At 40.2% G+C, this 21217-nt stretch overlaps 1 protein-coding gene across 2 annotated transcripts; it reads right to left on the bottom strand.

The window, feature by feature from the left end:
• Positions 1-2215: 2215 nt before the first annotated feature.
• Positions 2216-19574, bottom strand: si:ch211-214e3.5 (zinc finger protein 518A). 2 transcript variants are annotated; one of them, XM_025909536.1, is made up of 4 exons: positions 19178-19574; positions 10932-10999; positions 8887-9024; positions 2216-6992 (listed from the first exon to the last, which is right to left on the bottom strand). In XM_025909536.1, exon 4 carries the CDS (start codon positions 6970-6972, stop codon positions 2935-2937), a length of 4038 nt encoding a protein of 1345 aa, XP_025765321.1. In that variant the 5' UTR covers positions 6973-6992; positions 8887-9024; positions 10932-10999; positions 19178-19574; the 3' UTR covers positions 2216-2934. The 2 variants fall into 2 exon arrangements, with proteins under 2 accessions (XP_025765321.1, XP_005463702.1); XM_005463645.3 differs by lacking the exon at positions 8887-9024.
• Between the last annotated feature and the right edge of the window lie 1643 nt (positions 19575-21217).

Genomic DNA, 21217 nt, shown 5'->3' on the forward strand with positions numbered 1-21217 from the left:
CTCTAGTCTCCTTTTTCATGGAGGGTACTGCTCCTTGTGGCTGTTCATCTTGTAGCCAAGCATCTAAGTGATCACTGCTGCCATGGTGTAAATCAGCTCCGTGGTTTTGGTGATGATCGCAGTATCAACTCAATTAATTTTGAGTTGTTGCCCATCTTAAGGGCGATCATACTGAAGCCAGTTACTGTGGTCACAAACATGACCTTTGTTCAAAATCTCATCAGAAAAGTGCATGAGACCAGGGGATTTATTAGGAAGCATTCAGTGAAAACCCTTACAGACATACAAACAAAATGCATGGTATTTGATAGGTGCGGGCAGTATGACAGTTGTTCTGATAGTTAAACATAATTTACATGCTTGATTAATGTAATTAAACCACCACAGGTAGCATAAATAGAGCTAATTAGCCTGGAGGAGTTTGTCATCATGTAATCTTTATTTTGTACCTATTTGATATTAATTCATTTAAGGTATCTGTGTACTTTTGAATGGGCATATTTTAGGTCATTGCATATGTAGTAGAGGAATTTAGGGTTAATAGTTACTTGGTAAGGTGAAAGGACTACGACAAAATAGTGAAAAACACAAAAAAGGGGGGGACTGTTGGGATGATTTTTCTTTCACCTTTTATTCTAGATAAACAAGCATACACATACACACCTAGACACAAATATAACCTCATATAGACATGAGCACACAGACGGAGATATGCACGCCCACCTATACACACTGACACACATCACCTCATATCAGCATAGAACACACAGGATTGACACAGGCATCAACATACTGTTAGACATATAAAGGACTTTCATCTTTGGGCATGTTTGAGGTTCAATGTAGAGTTCTGGTTTCTGTAATCATAAAGTTGTTATAAGAGGTGAGCATACATCATATCATATGTGGACTTGCAATGCCAGCAGGTAAGGTCAGGAAGCACCCAGCAAACAGTAGCAATGCCCTATCTTAGAGATAACTTTATGTGTTATCAGATGTATGGAGGTATAAATGTGCAGAGGCTTTTTTAATTAATAAATTAATTTTTTAATCAGTGGTGCCATAAGGGTTAGGATGAGTGTTTTAGGGTTAGCACCTTGTATCTTTTTTATGTACCATGTGGACAATCCAGAATTTTGTTATATTCAGATTGGACAGTCTGCAAAGGACCTGATAATAGGTGGGTGGACCTTTGTTGGAAAAAAAAATCTTAAAGTATTTGATATATGAAGCTAAAATTCACAAGCAATCATGTATGTTCAAATTTTCGAAGATAGTTTAGAAAACATTTTTTAAAAAATGATTTAAAATTGTAATCCAGATGTTGAAAATGAAAAATATACACATATTTAACAAAAATTATTTTCTTAGTTATCAGTACCATCCTCGAATCCTCAGAAATGTATTCCATTTGCCGAAAAAATTAAAGTGGGTTGAAAAACATTTCTTGAAAACTTGATATCTGAAGCTTTAGACAACTTTAGACAAAATTTTTATGCAAATCAGAGATGGTCAAACAGAAGGCCCATGTTGATTTGATATTGAATGACCCTGTTGTCATTTTCTATTTTTATCTATTTTAGTCTAATGTTACTGCCAGTAAAAGTAGGTTTTAGGCATACATTTGTACAGCCTTTTCTTTCACGAAATGCTTTTCATGTGATATCAGCCCAGGGTGTTTTTAACTTAAAGAAGCTTATCATGAATGAGGAAAGAAAAAACAAATAAAATAAGGATAAGTGACAGGTAAGAAGGATCAGTTTTATTCCATTACTATTTGAAGCTTATTGTATTCCGATTTGCCACTTTAAAGTAATACGTAAACTATTCATATAAAAAACTATTTGTATATTCCTTAAATTTTATGTGGAAAGATTACTGAACTAGACCTTAAAAAAACCCCAAAACAACCCCTCCTGAAACAACACAAACAGGCCGAACAAAAACATGAATAAAACAGGTTTTGGTCTGCATCTTGGACCCATTACCTCAGTCACTAATGAACTCACAGATTATTTAAAGAAGCCAGTCATTTTGGAATTCGTGGAAGTGGATGTCAAACTTGACTGTCAAGCCATGCAACACTTGACTGACATTTTCAGCTCTCTTGGTAGCAACATAGTGCACCAAAAGCTTCTTTGAAAGACCGAAGAAATAAATGCATAGGCTGAAAGAAAAATCATCCTAATGATTTGTCATTAAATTTAGACTCAAACAATGACTCACAACAATTTATTCTCTTGGGTGTTTTAGACAGGTAACTATGAAAAGGTGCAGCTCATGTTATGATGCAAGTATGGTACAGGGAAATCCTGATAAGTAAACTGTAAACATAGTATAGAATGATACACTTTTCAGTTATAACTATATGTGGGGGAAAAAAAAATCATTCAGACAAAGAACTGCTTTTCCCCCTTCCTTCACAAACATAAAATAATGTAACTCGTTTATAAGGTTTATTGTTAACTATACAAATAACAGCTTCATGTCCTTGAGTACAGAATAATAAAAAATACAAAAGTCCCTTAAACTAGAACTATGATTTACAAAAATGACACATGATAAACAAAATGAATTCTAAAATTACCTGAGGAATTCAATCCAACTCGACATACAACCTTTGCTTATGTTTCTTTTGTTCAGCCAGTGCTCTTAATACAACCCTAATTACAGTGTACCATTTTCACAGTTCAATTTGACATCTGCATGTATGACAAATCATGCATGCAGTGCATCATTTACCAGAATATGCACCTATTAAAAGACAAACTATGACTCACTTAAGAATATATATTTAAATTTACAGAGAACATACAGAGAACAAACTAATAGTGGAAGGCTGTTAATGCGCAAATATACAATATACAACCAGCAGCAGAACAACAGTTCCACTCAGGAGAATATGTCCACCCATCTTAACATAGTAGAAAAATTTCAGAACAGTTTATTCCAGTCTCTAGTTGCCTCCATGAGATGCCTCTGGCCGTGGCCAATCCAATCTTCTTGACTGCTGAAGAGCCGACCACAAAACCAGCAGTCAAACATTACTTGCTCTTCTCTACAACCTGATAAAGTCTTTACAACCTCATACTTCTTTTTGCTTTTTTTTTTGAGTTTCAGTTTAAGGAGGAATCGCTCCCGGACAGAACTCTGCACCGGTCGAGATTTTGGATTGTCGAAATGAGATGCGTCTTTGGTTGAGGAATTCTTCCCTTGGGTGCCAAGCTCTAAGAGTGCTTGGACTGTTTTTTGAGACAGAGACACCTTAGTGACAGCACCTTTGTACCTATTTACTACCTTCATGATGTTGGCTACTTCAGGAATGTCAGCATCTGGATGATTGAGCACCACTACAGGCTGGTTTCTACTAGGGCATTTGATCTGCTGTAGAGAATTCAATGGGGCAAGTCTAAGTGTCCGTTCTACCTCTTTGGCTACAGGTTTCCATAACACAGTATCTTTCTCAGTTGGTGGTTTACTCAGGAATCTTCTTGCCTTGTGCACTGCTCCTGGAAGTTCATCAAACAATGCTTTCCTGCGCCTTTTCCTTTGGCTTGGAGGCCGAATTGGCCTCGGGGCTAGGACAGGTTTCTCTGAGTCACACAGTTGTTGTGCCTTTACAGTTGTCTGAGAAGGTGCACTGCAGGAATCAGTGACATCTTTTTGTTTGGTATTCTGAATGGTGATCAACTTTTTTATTCCAGTGGAAGCAGCTGCATTACTTTTGTTTGTTGACACCAGGAAACACTGAGTCTGAGGTCTGGTGGCCAAAAACAAAGGTTGATTATTTGAGGTGGGAGTGCCATTTGTAAGAAGGCTACCAGTGGGTGTGACAATTTTAAATATAACTTTGTTTCCAGAGCCCTCACTCGTCTGGCTGCAATGAGTTCCATTGTTTGGTTCTTGGTTGTTCAAGAGTAGGCTTGATTTGGGTTGAGAAATGTACCGCAGCAAGAAGGCTTGCCGACCAGTCTGCAGTGCGCTGGGTTTGTCTGCACAACTCACTGGCATCGCTAGCACTGGCCGTGAGTTGAGTGGAAGCTGGGCACTTGCCAGTCTGAGGGCAGGAGTATTAGGGGCCTGGACAAAAGGAACAGACCTTTGTACCAAGTAGCACGTTGACTGTGACTTTGCAGTTTTGTCTGAAGTTGCATTTTGTGATGTGCTTGAAAAGAGTACAGGGCATTTTAAACCTGCACTGTTAATAAGGTAGTGATTTAAACCGGTACCAAAACCTGGTTGAACACCAGAAAGAAGAGCTGTCCCTTTTTCAACAGTTCCAGGTTTTATTGCTTGTACACCTATCCTTTTGCTGTCTGGATTTAGACCTGTTGTTTTACTTGAACTTTCAATGTAAGACACATTGATTTGAGGCTTTGCAGAATTTGTTATGAGTTTAAAGCCTGGGGTAGCCTTGACCTGCACTGGCACTGCAAATTGGTTCTCACTACCCCTTGTCAGGAGTACTGGCTGATTAGCCTCTGGTAGCTGAAGAATTCGCACAGTTCTTTTTGTTGGTTTTAAAGAATCATCGTTTGCACTTGAAGAACCTGTTTTTTCCTTGTTAAGCTGTTGGGTGATGATTGCATTAGAATGTTCTTCCACAAAATTGCCGAGGGATGTTAAACTACTCGTAGGCTGTCTTTTAGATATCGGAATGGTCTCTTCCTCAATTTTGACAATATTGAAGTCTTGGAGCACTACATCGGGATTTTCTTCTGTCAGAGCACCATCAACATTAGATATACACTCATCAACTTCAGTGTCACCATGTGCACTTCCTGTGCAATGTTCTGGTGATCCTGCTGACGTCAAGTTGAAGTGTGATGATTTAGAGGTATGTCTTTTATTTGCCGAGTTATCATCAGAATTATTCTCCAAGTTTGGGGTGACGTTTGATGAAATGTTGAAAGCATCCTTCGAATAATTGTGAAAAGTAAATACTTCTTGGTTTGGTGAGTCTTGATTACATTTCTCCGAGCCAATGGCATTTTCTCTGCAGCTAACTGAATTTGGTGGAGACAGCTGTGATGGGCAACATGATGTATGTTTTGCATTTTGCTGTCTGTTTTTATGTACCATCTCAGTTCTAAACCTGTCATTTTTATCTGAAGAAACGTGGGAAGACTGATGTCCATTTTCCATAGTGTTAAAAGCAGAATTCCCTTTGTGCTCATCAGTTAGGCGGCAAATGCTGTCAGGTATGGATAGCTCATTTACAGCTTTAGACTCCTCGATTTTTCTAAAGATGGGTTTGGGAAGCAGTGTATCTTGAGCAAACTTTGAAGGTGATGATAAACCACTGACCTTAACAGAACATACTGTTGCAGGGTGGTTGGAAACACTATGGCAGTTTCTACAAGGACTGGAAGTTTGGGTAACTGACTTACTTTTCAAGTTCATTTCCTCCATAGAGTTTGTTTCATTTGGATGATGCGCCTGATCCAACTCATTTCTTGTGGGACACGAGACATCTGCATAATTTAATGACGTATCTAATATAGCATTTGTTTGTTCTCCAACACTTTCGATATGTGGAGTGGAACTAAGGGCCCCAACTGATGTTTCCTCCTCCTCAATTTTTACTTTAACTGCCAAAATATCCTCTTGATCTATCTGTATGCAAGATCCACTTCTTGGTGAAACAGCTAAGCACTGTGATGTCGAGCTCCTGCTATCAGAGCAAAGCTCAGTCTCAGAGATTTTACTTTTATCAAACACAGAATTTAGTGAGGAGAAGCCCCCTTCCGCAATGGAATGGTTCTGATCTTGCTTTGTTGTTGGGATTACTTTGAGAACTAAATGTTTTTTTCCGTCGACCATCTTGAATCCCATAACTTTGGTTGTGCAGTTAGGGGGGAGGGAGATTTTGTTCTTAACCATTAGAACAGTCAGTCCATTAGCATTGTTGTGACTTCCACTATCAGAAGCTGGACAATTATCACATTCCTCCAACATGATTGGTGTTGACTGTTCTGTATTATGGGAAACTTTGCACAAAGTTTTGTCCTTTTTTGCTACAGTCCCATCAACAAAGTGCTGGGTGTCCTCTAAGGATTTGTCTGGCTTAACTAGTTTGCCACTTTGATATTGTTTTGATATCCTTTGAGCCTCCTGTGACTCACTATTCTTTTTAACCATCAATTTCAAGTTCACAGATGAATTTGCTGGTGAGTCTTCTATAGCCTTCCATGCATTTTTTCTTTCTGTCACCTCTTTGTGAACAGCTGCCATGTGTTTTTTAAGGTACTCACTTCGTGCTGCACCATATCCACAGACTTGACATGTGAATGGAAATGTACCCGTGTGAGCTTTCATGTGCTTCTGGTGATCCTCTTCGTTCAAGCTAATATGTTTGCATTTCAAACACTTCCAATGACTTTCATTATGATGATGGATATGCTGGACAAATGTCCCTGCATCCACAGTTGTAAACTCACACCAGTCACAGCTGAACTGTCCATTTACACTGTGGCACATGATGTAGTGTCTGGTAAGCAAAAGAAGAGAGTACTGTACATCATCATTACAAAGTTCACATGCAACCAGAGTATTTCTGTGCTCAATCCGATGGCGCTGAAGAGCAGGGAACTCATTTGTGATGAAATCACATAAATCACAAGGGTATGTAGGAAGGGTTCCTCTGTGAACTGCTCTAAAATGTTTAAGAAGGTCATTGGGGCTAAAAGTACAGTTATCTTTACAAACTGAGCATCCAAAACTCAAAATTTTGCCAGAGAATACAGCCCCCTGTTGATTTTTACAATGGGCTTTGTTAAGAGAGTTTTTATCTTTTCTAGTGGAAGTCCCATTATCCTTAATGGCAGATTCTTCCGCATTACTGAAGAGCGACCCATCTGTTACATCTCTGAAATGCTTATACAGAAAGTCTTTTACTTTTTCCTTTTCATCCTCTATTACAGATTTGTTGCAGTTTTTTGGAGAGTCGTATGGTAATCCATCTTCTTCCATTGTTGCAAGTATGAAGGTTTCTGTAAGACATCAAATATATTCTTGATTAATACAAGTAGAGAGATGCACCAACACACACACACACTTATCCGGGACTGGGTACTTTACTGGGTAATGGCTACAACCACGTTTAAAAGAAACTTTGAACTTTGTATTTATACCTGCTGTTATGGCGGAGGAAGCCATAAGTCGTTAAAACTGTAAACCAAGACTTGATTTTTGACTTGATTTTTTCCACAGTTTTCAAAGTGTTCCAACGTCTCCCCCTGTATATCTGTATGTCTCTGAGGTCCTGAGGTGGAATATCATTTAAATCATGGTATGAAATCAATACCATCATACACATGTGTCTTCAATCCAAATGCAGCAGATCTGGTGTGACATGCCAAGTTACAAAAATTGAGAGGTGCACGACTGGCTGACACATCACAAAGTGTTGTGTGTTCCATGCCCGCCGAGATATGTCTAATCTCTCCATTGTGTCCTGGGTCAACCCCGGGGCCCCCAGAACATCTCACCCAGACGAGTACCGGTTCTACTCTGAGGTCCTCACCCTTTCTCTAAGAGCGTGAGGAGCTCAGCCAACCAAAAGAGCCCAGCCAACCTTCAGAGAAAGCTCATTTCTGCTGCTTGTAACCAGTAAATTCACAGCTTCACTTTCACACTTAGCTCTCTTTTCACCATGACAGACTGGTGCCATGACCACATCACTGCAGCTGCAGCTCCAATTCGTAATCTCCTTTTGCCCTCTTCCCTCACCTGTGAACAAGATCCCAAGATACTTCTCCTCCACTTGGGGCAGAAACTTCTCCCTGACCAGGAGTGGGCACTCCACCCTAATCCTGGTGAGGACCATGGCCTCACACTTGGAGGTCTCCCACATTCACATGTAAACCACTCTAGTGTGATCTGGAGGTCAGTACCCGACCATATCATCCACAAAAAGTAGAGATGAGCTTCGGAGGTTACCAAGGCCGAAGCCTGCCACCACTTGGCTATGCCTAGATATTCTATCCAAACAATTTATAAACAAACTAATGACAAAGGGCAGCCCTGGAGGAGTTCAGCACCCACTGGAAATGAGTCAGACTTTTTGCAGTCAATGCGGACTGAGCTCTAGCTGTGGTTGTACAGAGATTGAATGGCTTGTAACAATCACCCAGACACCTCATACTCCCATAAAACTCCCCACAGGATAACCTGAGGGATGCAGTTGAATGCCTTCTCCAAATCTACAAAACACAAGTAGACTGGCTGGACAAACTCCCAAGAAAAGCCCAGCCACCCGCCTAAATGACTGTAGACCAGTCCAATCATTACAAAGTGCTTCGAGAGAGTGGTGCTGGCCTACATCCAGAGCAACATCTCAGACACTCTGGATCCCCTGCAGTATGTCTACTGTCCCAATAGGTCCACATCAGACACCATCGCTGCTGCCCTTCACTATTCCCTCTCCCACCTGGAAAACAAAGGCTCATACATCAGGGTACTTTTTGTTGATTACAGCTCCGCCTTCAATACTGTCATCCCACAGAAACTCACTCAAAAGCTGGCAACACTCAGCCTACACCCCACCCTATGTGACTGGCTACAGGACTTTTTGACTGGCAGGCCCCAGTCCGTCAGGATCGGCAACAGGACTTCAGCCAGCATTATTACTAACGCTGGAGTTCCACAGGGTTGCGTCTTCAGTTCCATCCTCTACACGACTGTGTCACCTTCAATAGGAATAACACCATACTGAAGTTGGCGGATGACACTGCAGTGATTGGTCGCATCACTGGAGGAGACGAAGTGGCTTATAGGAGAGAGGTGGCCGGTCTGGTGTCGTGGTGTGAGGACAACAACCTCACCCCCAACACTGATAAGACAAAAGAGATGATAGTGGACACGAGGAAGAAGAGGAGGCCTCACCAGCCGCTGTTTATCCGGGGCCTTGAAGTGGAGAGGGTGAGCAGCTTTAGACACCTAGGAGTCTACATCACTGAGGACCTCACCTGGACACTGAACACCACACAGCTGGTCAAGAAGGTCCAGCAGTGGCTGTATTTCCTGAGGAGGGTGAAGAAATTTGCTATGTCAGCCAAGATCCTCGGCAGGTTCTACAGCTGCACTGTGGAGAGCACACTGGCCAGCTGCATCACTGCATGGTACGCCAGCACTGCTGCCATGGACCAAACGCCAGCAGAGAGCGTTTTCCTTCTCTCACCCCAACCGGTCGCAGCAGATGGTCGTCCCTCCCTGAGCCTGGTTCTGCCGGAGGTTTCTTCCTGTTAAAAGGGAGTTTTTCCTTCCCACTGTCGCCAAAGTGCTTGCTCATAGGGGGTCACATGATTGTTGGGTTTTTCTTTGTATCTATTATTGTAGGATCTACTGTACAATATAAAGCGCCTTGAGGCAACTGTTGTTGTGATTTGGCGCTATATAAATAAAATTGAATAACAACTGCGGAGAAGATCATCAGGACCCCGCTGCCCTCTCTGCAGAGCATCTACCATCGCAGAGTCCAGAGGAGAGCTGCCTCCATCCTCAAAAACCCGACACACCCTCAACACGGACTGTTCACACTTCTGCCCTCAGGTGAAGTGTGAAATCTAGAACATCCCGACTCAACAACTCCTTCTTCCCCACTGCTATCAGAGTCTTTAACAGCTGACCTATTTTAACAGTAATAATTTTTGCACATCAGGTCATCTCACATAACCAGCATATTAAGCTCATAGCTCTTTTGCACATAAATCTATTTAACACTTCAATTTTTTTTTGTCTCCACTTATTTATTCCTGGTATTTGTATTTAATCTATGTGTACATATTAACCGGAATCTGCGTGTGGACAGCAGAGAAAGAATTTCATTGTACAGAGAAATGCTTTTCTTTGCACACCCTTTCAATCTTGATCACTCGAATATCCTCGATAGGATAAAGAGTGTTGCCCATAGTGTTGGGCAATATGAGGAAAATCTAATATTGCAATATTTTGGGCTATATCGTGATATAGGATTAATATTGTGATGCGTCTTGAGCCCCAGCACCCCCGGATCATGAATATTTGAAACTCTTTATTTTTAGTCCTCTCCCCACACAGTTATATCCTCGAATTTTATACTCTTAGTTTGGTTATATTTATTTCAGAATGGCATCAAATATCAGTTGTTTTAAAGTACTGGCATACAAATAACTATAAATAAATCTAATACTGTGACATCACTATCACACAATGTGCCTCAAAGCTTATTAATGACATTAAACCTATATTTCTGTGGACATTTGCTGCATTTTCACTTATTTTCACTGACCTATGAATAATCATCGGTATAAAATACAATCTGCCGTGAAATGCATGTTAAGAAGTATTTTAGAGTTTACTTGGTCTAAGTAAAATAAAGCTATATATCATGCAGAAATTGTCACTAGTTATTACAATGTAAAGTTCTTGACTAGTGTGTGCTCAAATACGGAGCTTAACAGGACTGAAGTTTATTCATATTTTAACCAGCAAATTCCTTACATTTTTAATGCATCAATCCCAATTACAGATACCATTTTTTTGTTTTTTTGAGCAGAAAATGCTTTCAAAATTGGATGGCTTAAGAGAGAATGGACCCATGACACTAGCAATCAGTCATGGATTGGCTTCCCCAGAGCCTGGACATCATCAACATTTATGAAGCAGTGTGGGATTGTCCAGGATGACTCAGAACCTACCTACACAGACAAACCATCTAAATTCACATTATGCTATTTGCATCTCCATTATATAGTCTGTGGATCGCAATAACGATTACTCCGAAAATATTATTTTGCAAATGAGAAAATTACTTCAACAAAAACTGAAAGTCAATTCATTAAGCACTGGGAGACAATAAACACAAACCAACAAACAAAACATGTCATGCCTGAAGTTAACAGCATTACTTAAGTAAGAATCAATGACATTATATAACCAGTTATTGTTACCTGTGCTCCTTTGGGAAAACCTTAACCAGTGTTCTGAAGAAAAGGAGTTTGTAGTGTGATCCCAATGTCTGGAAGACAGAGGCATACAATCACAAAAACAATTTCAACAACAATCCTTAGTATTAACTTTAATAGTGTTATTAATACCCATGCGTGTTCTGTATATCAAGAGTATAAATCAGTTGTTTCATTTTCTTTTGGGACTTCTTCACATCAACCTCCTAGGACCTGGCGTCCACATATGTGGACATCACATTTTGGGCTGTCTAGACCAAAATACTAAATTTTTCTCTACAAGACCCTGATATCCACTTACGAGGACATTATACTGCCACTGTTCTATCGAAATTTATAGCGAATGTCCTCATATGTGGATGTCATTTTTCTCAGAAACAAAAATCAGGTAAGAAAAATAAAACAAAACAAAACACAGAATTCTTTGTTTTTACAATCATCAGGCCCCAGTCAGCCCAAATAGCAAAGAGAAATTAAAAATGCATGCCATGAAAGAGTTCAGGTCTTAGGAGGTTAAAAACTCTTTTGTAATAAGAAACCGAAAACAATTGCCCCACTGACCATGAACTGCTGTTTATACTCTTCTACATGGCATACAGTACAGCCAAACATGACACCCCACAGGTAGTCTAAGTGAAACAGCAGGGACTCAGCATCACCTTGGTATGTTTAGTACCTGCTCAATCCGAGCAGGTACTAAAATGTGACGTCAGTACTAAAAAAACAAACAAACAAACAAAGTACCTGCAACCAGGTACTATGACTTAAAGGAAACCCTGAAAACCATACTGCGTCGATCCGAGTAGGTACTAATGGAAAAGGGGCTTTAGTGTTGTGTGAGATCCAGATGAATGTTATTAGCACAAAATTAGCCTTATACAGTGCCAAGCACCCCAGTATCCATGTGTGGGTCACTGACTCACAGGCTTTCTTGTAGCCAATCCAGGTGGTGCTCTTACTCGGCTATCTGAGAGAAGCTGCTATGTTGTAAAGAGGCAGGCAACTGCCTCTCTTCACTATATTTTTTAAAATCTTCACACACACACACACACACACACACACACACGGAAAATAATTATTGAGAACATCACCAATTATATTAGTAAATATATCTCTAAAGATATGATTGACATGAAATTCTCAGCAGATATCAATAACAACCAATCAAATCCACACATGCAGAGAAATGAAACCATAGATGTCCATAAATTAAGTAATGCATAATAATGAGAGGGAAGAAGTAATGAACACACTTATGGAAATGCATTTAACACTTCGTACAAAAGCCTTTGTTGATGATGACAGCTACAAGACGCCTCCTGTATAGAAAAACTAGTCACATGCATTGCTCAGGTGTGATTTTGGCCAAGTCTTCCACACAAACAGCCTTCAAATCCTGAATGCTCCATATGCGCCTTCTATGAGTTTTTATGAATTCTGAGCTTTAGAGCATTCAATATAGAAAGATAGACATACGGAGCAGCACAGCGCTCCCAACTGTGAACCTTTATGTGTTTTTTATGCATTTTAACTGCATCTTTCTGCAACGCACTGGTCACTTTCAGTTATCAGGAACTAATAGACATCGGCCTCAGCCTGTACTCGGAATTTACTTTGGATAGGTCTCACAGTATCCCACCTGGGGCTTTTGGTATTCCCCATGGTGCAGAGATATGAAACAAAAGTGGGGATGCAGAGCTGGCTAGCTCGTCCAGCTGCGAAAACAATGACATAAACCACCGCTTCTATCCATTAACCTCACCAATCCCAGATCCATTGGGGAAAACAAACAAACAAACAAATAAACAACAAAAAAACAGCTGCTACAATCAGAAATCTACTGCAACTGCTTTGTCCGGGAGTGTTGTCTATTGATTGAATCCTGGCTCCCGTCAAAAATCCCAGATACCTCAGTGGAGCATCCGGGCCGGACATTACATCCCCAGGACTGCAATAACGTCTCCGGTAAGGGGCGGTGGGCTCTGTGGTTATATGCTTCAGGGCTGGTACCATAACAGCAGAATTATCCGGTTGTTCAGTGATGACGTGACGAATCCTGCTTCCGGGCCTAAAGTAGTCTGCGTTTAATATGGCTTTTGTGTTGTTAACATGTTTAATGTTTTGTATTTTCTTCTATTTAATCTCAGAAAGCTCCTAAAACAGTCAGTGATCACTGTTGACCTCCCTCGGCTTTTATTACTGCTAATCATTTATTTAAGCTCAGTTTTTAAAACCTTACGATGTAACTACAGCCCAGCCCATGCAGCAGTATATGAATGACTAACCTCGTATTGTGGATGGATTATCTCACTTGTTCTCCTGGCTGAAGTTTAGTCCTTTTACAGCATCCTGCCATACGATTACATTTGTTCCTGACCACCGAGAACACTCACGTTAACTTTTATCGAGTGGAAAAAAAGTTAAGCTTGTTTATGTTATGCTAACATAGCTGTGTCGCTAGCGGTCACGTAGCACATTTTACCAGCTAGCCAAACTTCAGTAACCCTACAAACGTCACTGCTGTTTAGTTTTCTGTCTTCATTTATGTTGGAAGTTATAGCAGAGCTGTACGTTTGAATTTTTTTCCATAACCCCGCAGTCAGGACATGCTATATTGTATTTAGATAGAAGCTAGCGAGCTAACTTCCTGCTAACTTCTAACGCCGTTAAATGTCATAAATTCCATTTTCATGGATGCCTGGATGTTAAACTCAATTGTTACACCTGGTAGAGCAGAACACTGATCATTTTATTAAAGATGAAAGACTTTAGACAGTTTTTCAACTCTCAGTAATGCCACAGTGATCGTTTGATATATGGACCTGCAGCGGAGTTTAGGCCCAGACACGGCCAGTGACGTCAGACTGAACAACCGGATAGACAGTCACTGCTCACTGGACTTATAGAGACCACGTCCATTCAGTGCAGGCCCCTTTATCTACCCCGCAAGCGAATATTAGCCAAAGTTACCATTGGTTACTTTGGCTTTGGTTAAGAAACTTTGTGGAGTGGTCCGGAAGAAATCACCTCACTTGAGAACGTAAGCAAGACAAAAGGTTGACTTCTGGTGGGGGGGAAAAAAAAAAAAAAATGCTGTAAGACTAGGCCAATGAAGATCATGGGTGAAGAGGTGCAAACAATGACAGCTACAGGCACTTTGGCGTTCACCTGAATGACAGACTGGATTGGAAGATCGACAGTGATGCTGTGTACAAGATGAGCAGACTTTACTTTCTAAGCTTGCTCAGATCCTTTAATGCATGCAGCAAGCTATTGGAGATCTTCTACCAGCCTATTGTAGCATGTTGTTGTTGGGGGGGGGGGGGGGGGGTAGCATCAGTGCCAGCAATGCCATCAGAATAAAGAAGGCTGGAAGCATCATTGGTCAGAATTTGGAGATGTCAGGGAGGTCATTCAACAAATTTCACTCCATCATGGACAACCCATTACACCCACTCCACTTCATACTTCTGCGGCAGGAGAACTCCTTCTCGCTCAAACGGACTGAAAATAACTGCCGCACTCTGCATGGACAAGCACCAACATACATCAGTGATCTTTTACATCCTTACATCCCCAGCAGGTCCCTGAGGTCATGTGATCAGGGCTTGCTAGTTGTCCAGCACATAAGGTTGAAAAAACAAGGCGACAGAGCTTTTTGTAACTGTGGCCCCAAGACTTTGGAACTCTCACACACTGAGTTTTAGATTTGTGGACTCAGTCATGTCTTTCAAAAACACACCTAAAAACTCATCTTTTTAAACTTGCTTTTGGTTGATCTTTGTTTTTATGTTTTAGCTTCTGTGAAGCCCTTTGTGATTTTATCTTGAAAGGTGCTGTATAAATACATTTTAATTTCTGTTTACTTACTTATAGAACACTTCGGGAAATTATTTGTACCATTCTCTAAAAAGCTTTATAATAACTTCATGAGATCCCAAATATATTTTTGTATTATGCAGCTGTTTTTCTTAGATTTATTGTTTACATGTTATTTATTAATGCAATTTGCACTTCCCTCTTGTAAAATGTCAGTCTTAGTTTTATTGCTTTTAAACCATTTCATTTTTACTTCCCTGTTTTTTAATCACTAAAATTCCTTCACAATCTTAGTATAAGGCCCTTACCAGGTGCCTGTGAGACTAACTGTGTAACTGTGTTGTTTCTTTGTTGTATATAGTAGACTATACAGAGATTAAAAACACATCGTGTTTAAAATAAAGTTAACTCAAAAGCTGACAGTCCAGGCAGAGATTGGAGCGTGTGTTATGCTAGTAGCAGGTAATGCAGCCTATAAAAGAGAAGTTGCATCCAACAATTTACTTTTTTTTTTTGCACAGTGCAACTGTTAGAAGGAATACGTTCTTAAACACTTGTAATGAACTCTTTTCAAATCCAAAATTCTTCTTTACTTATGCCTGATATACACTACCAATCAAAAATTTGGACACCACCTCATTAAATGTTTTTTCTTTATTCTTACATTTTTTTTTATTTTTTCCTTTCTTCTTATGTAGCAAAGAAAAAAAAAGTATCTTATCTTATATTTTAGATTCCTCAAATTAGCAACACTTTGCATTGTTGACAGTGCTGCAAAACCCTTGACGTTCTCTCGATGAGCTTCATGATATAGTCACCTGAAATGGTTTCACTTCACAAGTGAGCCTTGTTAGGGTTCAGTTGGTACACAGCTAGCAGCACAATTTGACAACTGTTAGAATTCATATTATGGGAAGAACCAATCAGCCAAGTAAAGAGAAACCCCAGCCCATCATTACTTTAAGAACTGAAGGGCAGCCAGTCTGGAAAACTGCTAAAACTTTAAATGTGTCTCCAAATGCAGTCACAGAAACCATCAAGCGCTACAATGAAACTGACTCACATGAGGACCGCCCCAGGAAAGGAAGCCCACCTCTGCTGCTGAGGATTAATTCATACAAGACACCAGCCTCAAAAATCACAAGTTAACAGCAGCTCAGATTAGAGCCCAGATAGATGCCACACAGAGTTCCAGTAGCAGACACATTTCTACATCAACTGTTCAGAGGAGAACAGTGTGAATCAGGCCTTTATGGTCAAATAGCTGCTAAGAAACCACGACTAAGGAAAAGCAACAAGCAGAAGAGATTTGTTTGGGCCAAATTTCTATGTTGTAGATACATATAAAAGATATCGAATATATGAAGCAAGATACATGGAATTATGTAGCAAAAAGAAGTTGATAAATAGGTCTTATATTTTAGATTCCTCAAAGTAGCAACCCTTTGACTTTTTGTTTTGTTTTGACAGCACTGCAAACCCGTGGCCTTCTCTCATTGAACGTCATGATGTAGTCACCTGAAATGGTCTTCACTTCACAGACATGCCTCGTCAGGGTTCATTTGTGGAATTTCTTTACCTCTTAATCGGTTCGAACCATCGACTATGTTGTGCAGAAGTCGGGTTGGTACAGAGATGACAGCCGTATTTGACAACTCTTTGGTTCTTGCCATAATATGAATTCTATCAGCTAAGTAAAGTAAAACACCAGTCCGTCATTACTTTAAGAACTGAAGGTTAGTCAGTGCGGAAAATTGATAAAACTTTGAATGTGTCCCCAAGTGCAGTCGAAAAACAAGCGCTACAGCAAAACTAGTCCACAGGAAAAGAAGACCAAGTGTCACCTCTGCTAGTTTCAGCGGAGTCACCAACCTCAGAAATGGCAAGTTAATAGCACCTCAGATTAGAGCCCAGATAGATGCAACACAGAGTAAAGACACATCTCTACATCAACTGTTCAGAGGAGACTGTGCGAATCAGGCCTTTATGGTCAAATAGCTGCTAAGAAACCACAGCTAAGGAAAAGCAACAAGTAGAAGAGATTTGTTTGGGCCAAGAAACACAAGGAATGGACATTAGACCAGTGGAAATCTGTGCTTTGGTCTGATGAGTCCAAATTTGAGATCTTTGGTTCCACCTATGGTGTATTTGTGCGACGCAGAAAAGGTGAACAGATGGTCTCTACATGCATGGTTCCCACTGTGAAGAATGGAGGTGGTGTGATGGTGTGGGGGTGCTTTGGTGGTGACACCATTATGGATTTAGTCAAAACTGAGGGCACACTGAACCAGGATGGCAACCACAGCATCCTGCAGCGACATGCCATCCCATCTGCTTCTCCGTTTAGTTCGACCATCATTTATTTTTCAACAGGACAGTGACTCCAAACACACCTCCAGGCTATTTAACCAAGAAGGAAAGTGATGTGCCAGATTGCCTGGCCTCCACAGTCACCTGACCTAAACCCAATTGACATGGATTGGGATGAGATGGATCAAAAAAGGAAGCCAAAAGGGCCAACAAGTGCTCAGCATCTCTGGGAACTGCTTCAAGACTGTTGGAAAACCATTTCTGGTGACTACCTCATGAAGGACATTGAGAGAATGCCAAGAGTGTGCAAAGCAGTAATCAAAGCAAAGGGTGGCTATTTTGAAAAACCTAAAACATGTTTTGAGTTATTTCCAACTTTTTTGTTTACTACATAATTCAATGTATTCATTCATAGTTTTGATTCCTTCAGTTAGAATCAACAATGTAAATAGTCATGAAAATAAAGAAAATCCATTATGCTGGGCTTACACTGTGCGATTTTTGGCCCATTTTGAGCCGATTTTTCAGTCGTGCGACCGTTTTGTTGATCGGCCCGAGTTTGGCCTTCATCGTGCGTTGTTCATCGTGTAGTATACATGGGGTAATGAGAAGCGATTAACACCTCACAACCAGCTCCCGATCATCAATTGCTTGGTCGGGAGGATTTCAAACCTGTTTGAAATCCTCCACATAAATGTCGGTGAAAAAGACGGAGTAGCACAGCAGTGCAGCGTGTGATCTGGACACAAGCGATGGAGGCACTTGTAGAACTTTGGAAAGCTCATCTGAGTCTTTTCGATGTGGCTCACAAAATTATCACGACCACAACAACCGTGAAAATAGTTGGATCTACACTGCTGCTCAATCACAGCTGCCTGATCAATGTTTTTCATTAGCAATTTAGCAAAGTTGATGGTGGTGAGTGAAAGACAGAGAGGGAGAGCGAGCGACAGAATTTCCGTTATAACCTTCATTTTTATGGACGCACAGTGTGAGCACAGTGTGAGCACTCAGGTCGCATCAGAGCATCGGGCCGTATAGTGTGAGACCCTGCATCGTGACCGACGAACTTCTAACCCCTGCGAGTCAATCGTGCAGTTTGAGCTGAAGCTGAATAACGTGACTGAAAAGAAAAAAAAGAAAAGAAAAAAAATCGCACAGTGTATGCCCAGCTTAAGATGAGAAGGTGTGTCCAAACCTTTGACTTGTAGTGTATGGACAGTGGTCCAGGGAAAATAAAACAAATTAATGTAACTTTGTTACTGCCACTACAGGGTTACATCAGTGTGCAGCTGACCAGGTCTCACTCAACCTTGTGGATGAGGAAGCCATGTTGGGAGGAAAAATGGCTGCCGTGATTTTATGACTTAGTTACTTCAGTCAAAAGAAGAGAAAAAAGAAAACCTTTTTGTACTAAAACTATACTGACAAATACTTTAAAAAACGTGTATATAGCCCTAGCATAGTGCATGGAAAAATAATATCAAAACACAATATGCTATACACATAAACCTAGTTAATTCTAATTGTGCATTATAAAAGTGGACACATGAAAGTAATTCTAATGCCATTTAAAGTGACCAGGATTTCGTTCAACATCATGAATGCAGAGAGGTAGGCTGCTCTATGCTCACAACACCTAGATCGGGCAGATATTAAAGAAGCTTGGGCATGAGAGAAAAAGTTGCACCGTGTCAAAACTATATAACATAGGTAATATAACATGCTGAAGTGTACAAAATATGAAGCTGTATCACAGCTAGAAAGTTCGACATCTTAATATAAATTCTGCGTACTTTTCCGGGTAACTTGCTCTATAGTCCTTTAAGTTTAGGAAACGCGAGGGAGAGCTGCACCAGTGGGAGAATTAAAGGCTGCAAGACGGACAACAACAAAGGAGTCTGCGGTGTACGCGGTGACAGTTTAGCGTACTGTGCCCGATTTTTTTATTATTATTTTTTCCCCATTTAGTCGGAAATATACGAGCCACTTCACGACAGGGTTAGTGTCTGTGGAGTTTAATAAGCAGTTATTTTACACCAAAATAAAGCCCCCACCCACGCAAAGACATTCAAAGTTACGGGAAACCAGTTATTTCTTACTATGAACTCGATGGAAGTTCAGGCGGCGTCCCGTCTACGTCCAGCATCATAAAGACAATGTTCAGCTTGAAAAAATACACAACAGAAACATTTGCCTTCTTCCTCTCCTCTCTGTGGATCCACAGCGACGGCGGCCATGACAGTCCATCCGGGTACTGCTGTGTTCTTGACACTCACGTAGAAGCGGATGAATATGTATTGCTTGTAAAGACAGAACTAGTGCCATAAGGGAGGATTTTTTTTTTTTATTCGTATAAAACACCGTTAAAACCGTGTTCACTAAAATGGAAATTTATTCCATTATACGAGACGCTCGTAGAGGAACCTGCAGCATGAGCCTTACGTCATCTTTGGCCTCAGTGTGTGTGTGTGTGTCTGTGTGTGAACCAGATAGGTGGAAGAAGAAGCAACGAGCAGCAATGGCGGATACACGCAATTTCCTGTTCAGTGTGTTGCTTGTTGCCTTTATTTTCTCCGACACTAGAATGTTTTATGTATAATTCTAAATCTGCAGATAAATTCGTCTCTTTATGATCTCAGTATGATGCACAGATTCCATGTAGATTACTGACACAGCAACCCATACAGACATGCAGTAGTGGATGAAGCTGAGAAGCTTACAAATGGTTACTTCATTGTCCGCCTGGCACAGGAACACGGGAGCACTGTGTACCGAGCATGTTTCAGATATTACTGTACAGAAGCTCAGTGTGAGTGGTGTAAGTGTGTGGGACTAATTTGTGTCAGCAGAAATATGGGGATTATTTATTTGTTGATAATTTATGTATGTATGATGCACACTAGCTACATGTATGAGAATATAAACAATTTAACAAATAAGACCAAATTATTATCAGCATTAATATACAGTATATAATATACAGTTATCAATATTAAAGTACAGCTTTAAGGTGTTTAGGAGGATGACTGTTGTTTATAATTTTTAAATGGTTTTCTTTAGTTAGAGGGCTCTGTGACATTTCAGATAGTCTTCTTAGTCTCACACTTGATTCTGTCAGACTAAGACTGTAAGCTTTTCTGTAAATTAGTTTCTTGGAAAACAGAAAGTTACAAATTAACCACAAGCTTACTAGTTTTTAAAACTTGTTTCTGTCTTGTTACTTTATATAACAAATAAGTTTCATTTAGTTGAATATACAAAAAAGAAGCCAAGAATTCAATTTGAAAGACATAAAATGGTATTTTTTCACTAATATAATGATTCACAAAGAGTTATTTCTAAAAATTAATTTATTAAAAGGTATTATTTATTAAAATTTATATTTTACTAGGAACTTTGGAAATACGTGCAGAGAGCTGTTGAAACACGAAAAAGGCCTGATCACCCATTCTTCAGGAATAGTTCTTTATTCTTCCTGAAGGACATTCTGCTTAGTTGGTGTCTTTTGGTGTTTTTTCCTGTGCATCTTCTCTGATGAAGAGTCAAGGGTAACCACATGTTTTAAGAGCTGTGTTTTCCTTTTCCTTCCCTTTGCCTTGGAATGTGTTCCGCCCAGTGTTGAAGAGTCCTGATTACCTTAAGTTTGTATTTTAGAGTGTGGTGGGAGTCAAAGAATAGGTACTGGTCCGTGTGTGGGCTTCAAATAAACTTTAATGTTGAGGCTTCCGTCCTCCTCGATGCCCACAGCACAGTCTAGAAATGGTAAAGTATTAGCTTTTGTATTTTCACTGGTGAAATGTATTTTTCTGTCCACATAGAAACATGAATACAGAGAAGCAGAGAAAAACAGAATGACAAACGGAAAAACATTGTCATCCTTTATGCAGTAAGTTTATCAGAAAATCCATAAACACAAAATAGAAGAGCCACCTCGACAGGACAAAATTCAGCTGTACATCTGCACCTGAAGTATAAAGGCCATGCTTTTGAGGTTGCTAGTGTTTGCATTTAAAACAGATGGTTTGAAGGAGAAGTAAAACAGGCCATCTATGTCCACTAGCAGTGGCCATCATTGAACAGAGTGGGTGGCTTATGACACCCACTGTCTGCCATCTACAATGCGGTCTTGATGTAATTAG

Source organism: Oreochromis niloticus, linkage group LG8 (assembly GCF_001858045.2).
Source record: "Oreochromis niloticus isolate F11D_XX linkage group LG8, O_niloticus_UMD_NMBU, whole genome shotgun sequence".
Taxonomy (NCBI): Eukaryota; Metazoa; Chordata; class Actinopteri; order Cichliformes; family Cichlidae; genus Oreochromis; species Oreochromis niloticus.